General features: G+C 33.7%; 1 protein-coding gene across 1 annotated transcript; it reads right to left on the reverse strand.

Moving 5' to 3' along the window:
* Positions 1-306: 306 nt before the first annotated feature.
* On the reverse strand, positions 307-1,058 carry LOC104096317 (auxin-responsive protein SAUR50-like). The gene has a single exon (XM_009602675.4). It carries the CDS (start codon positions 919-921, stop codon positions 610-612), a length of 312 nt encoding a protein of 103 aa, XP_009600970.1. The 5' UTR covers positions 922-1,058; the 3' UTR covers positions 307-609.
* Positions 1,059-2,692: the final 1,634 nt, after the last annotated feature.

Here is a 2,692-nt window from a genome sequence, read left to right on the forward strand (position 1 = left end):
TGGGTACTAGGAGGGGATTAAATTCCTTAAGGAAACACTGTGAATTCAGTGGGCTCGGATTAAATTCTGTTTCATTTACATTTATGTTATTTTATCTTCTCCACAATTGTTTTACAAATACAGATAAACAACAAAGTTTTCGTACACACTACCCTCCCCATACCCCACTAGTGAAATTATACTGGATTGTTGTTATTGTAATTGTACTTATTATGAATAATTATCTTCTATTAGATATCTTAATTTATTATAGTGTCACAATATAGAAGTTAAAACTTATAGAAGAAATAATCGAGAAGCCGAACACACGCAAGAACACATTGGAGATATATTTGTTGAATTCAGCTTCTGCTCATAAAAAATGGCACTAAGAATTTTCGACGGGCGCAAATTCAGCACCACTGAAGAGAATAAAGAGTACACGAAACCAATATAATATAGTACAAATTTACACTTCCCCAAAAGACTTAGAAGGGATTCCTTTCTAGTCACATAATTCTAGCTATTCACTTGATTCCTAGATCCGCGCCTTCTTGAACTTCGTGCGTAGCAAGACACCTTAGTGCACCATATATATATTATAAAGATCATCAACTTCTTTGAATTTCTTTATCTGAACATGGAAATTAGAGAGCAGAAATCATCTTCATCACAAGGAATAGTAATTCCCAAATCATGGCTAAATCCAAACTCCTCTTCAGCTCGTTGAAGCAAGCTCTGAAATCTTGGATGTGCCAACCAAGAAATTGAAATTATGTACCTGCTCCTATTTTCTCCCACATATACAACAAAATGGCCTTTTGGGACATCATGGGGCAAGCCATTCTCAATATTTTTTCCAAAGCTAGAACACTTTTTGAGGATTTGCTTGAGGGCTGCTGTTTGAGTGATGTGTTTGTTTGTTTTCTTTATTAGAGCCATTTTTTGGTTTGTTTTCTTAGGAGTATGTTGGAGAGAATTGAAGGGCTTAGAAAAGAGTAGAAAATAGATCACCTGATAAGAAAGAGAAAAGTTTTGTGTTTTGGGAAAATTGTGAATGACAAGAGTGTATTTATGGGGGAAAATGAAGTGGGAGAACAAATGCATGTGAGTGAAAAGGGACAAAGAAACTATAGACAGTGGATGTTTATGGGGGGGTAGTCACTTGAATAGACCACTCACCCCTCTCTTAACCTCAAAACTCGAAAGTCCAACTCTTGTTCTTTCTTTTTTTGAATATTCTTTTTTTCTTATCTCTCTCTATATATTTAAGAGGTCTTCTACGCGTAAGAAATTACACTATTAAATCACATGCTAGAATTTCATTATACATTGTTTGTATAAAGATAGATTTACACGTTTTTCCATTTAATCTGCATTTCCTAAATATGCAATATTAATGTGAAGGTATTTCTAATTTTATAGAAAATCCCTTGACCGAATGTTTAGTGGATGGTCCTTTCATCCTTGGTCAAAGTTTTCGGGTTCTGAGCACTGAAAATAGAAAAAATTTCTAGTAAGTAACGCTTCCTAAATAGGCTTCATGCGACGCAAATTTAGATTAGTCTAACCAATTGAGCTCCTAGCTAGCTCTACCCTGATGGAAAATCTGTTAAGATCCGCTCATGGTTCATGAAACCATTTCCATGCGCGTCGTATACTAGTTGAGTTAACAAGATAACATCAATCAGCATGTGGGTTGATCATAACCCCGGAATGATATACCACTATATAAGCAAAGATGAAGTCAGAATTTGAAACTTACAAGTTCGATATTTTAATTTTTGTAAGTTACTAAGTTCTAAATTAATAATTTATACTTATTCAATGAATTGTTTAAGACAAATACGTGATTTGAACCACAATTATCGAATTCGGCCAACCTCATAACCTAAACTCTAGCTCTACCTCTGTAAGTAAGTTCGCGTAATTCCAATGACATTGTCATGGCACAAATAGGCAGAAAAGAGGATGTAATAATCTCTTTAAAGTTTTAAAATGGGGTAGGGACCCTTGACCCGAGGGAGTTGGGACGCGACGGGGGCTTGTACGTTATTCACAAGGTTGAGACTAAAGGTGAAAATTAAAACTTCTCAATCAGATATATATATTTATGGGATAACATGAAGTCTGAATTGTTTAAACATACAATTGTTTTAGATATATCATGCATAAACGTAAAAATGAACAGTGGTATGTTTTGGAGTCCTTGAATTGTTGGATAAGCTGAAATTTTTGCAACTTTTTTATGGGTTAGAGGTATTGTAATTCCTTTCTTCTTCTTTTTGAATAGGTTTTCTAAGTAAAATTCTTGGCTTGTTTTGCCTTTCTCATATTAAAGTTATTGTATATTATATCTTTTTCCCACATCAATTTTGCTTGAGTTTGCTTGCTCTTTCCGATTCAAATAAATTAAGAGGACTTTGATTGAACATTTATTTAGATTCGACATTGTCTTGTATTGTTTTGATGGTTTCTCTCCACTAGTAAATTCATGTAATGGTTCTCAAGATTAACAAATCACATATAGTCAGGTGAAATTAGGATTTTCACTTAGAGAGGATTCAAAACATAAAAAGTAGAAACACGAAAAAGTCAAGGGATGTAATATATTATATTCCCTCTGTTTCAATTTATGTGAACTTATTTTCTTTTTAGTCCGTGCCAAAAAGAATGACTCCTCTCCATATTTAGAAATAATTTACCTTTATGC

This window comes from Nicotiana tomentosiformis, chromosome 2 (assembly GCF_000390325.3).
Source record: "Nicotiana tomentosiformis chromosome 2, ASM39032v3, whole genome shotgun sequence".
NCBI lineage: Eukaryota > Viridiplantae > Streptophyta > Magnoliopsida > Solanales > Solanaceae > Nicotiana > Nicotiana tomentosiformis.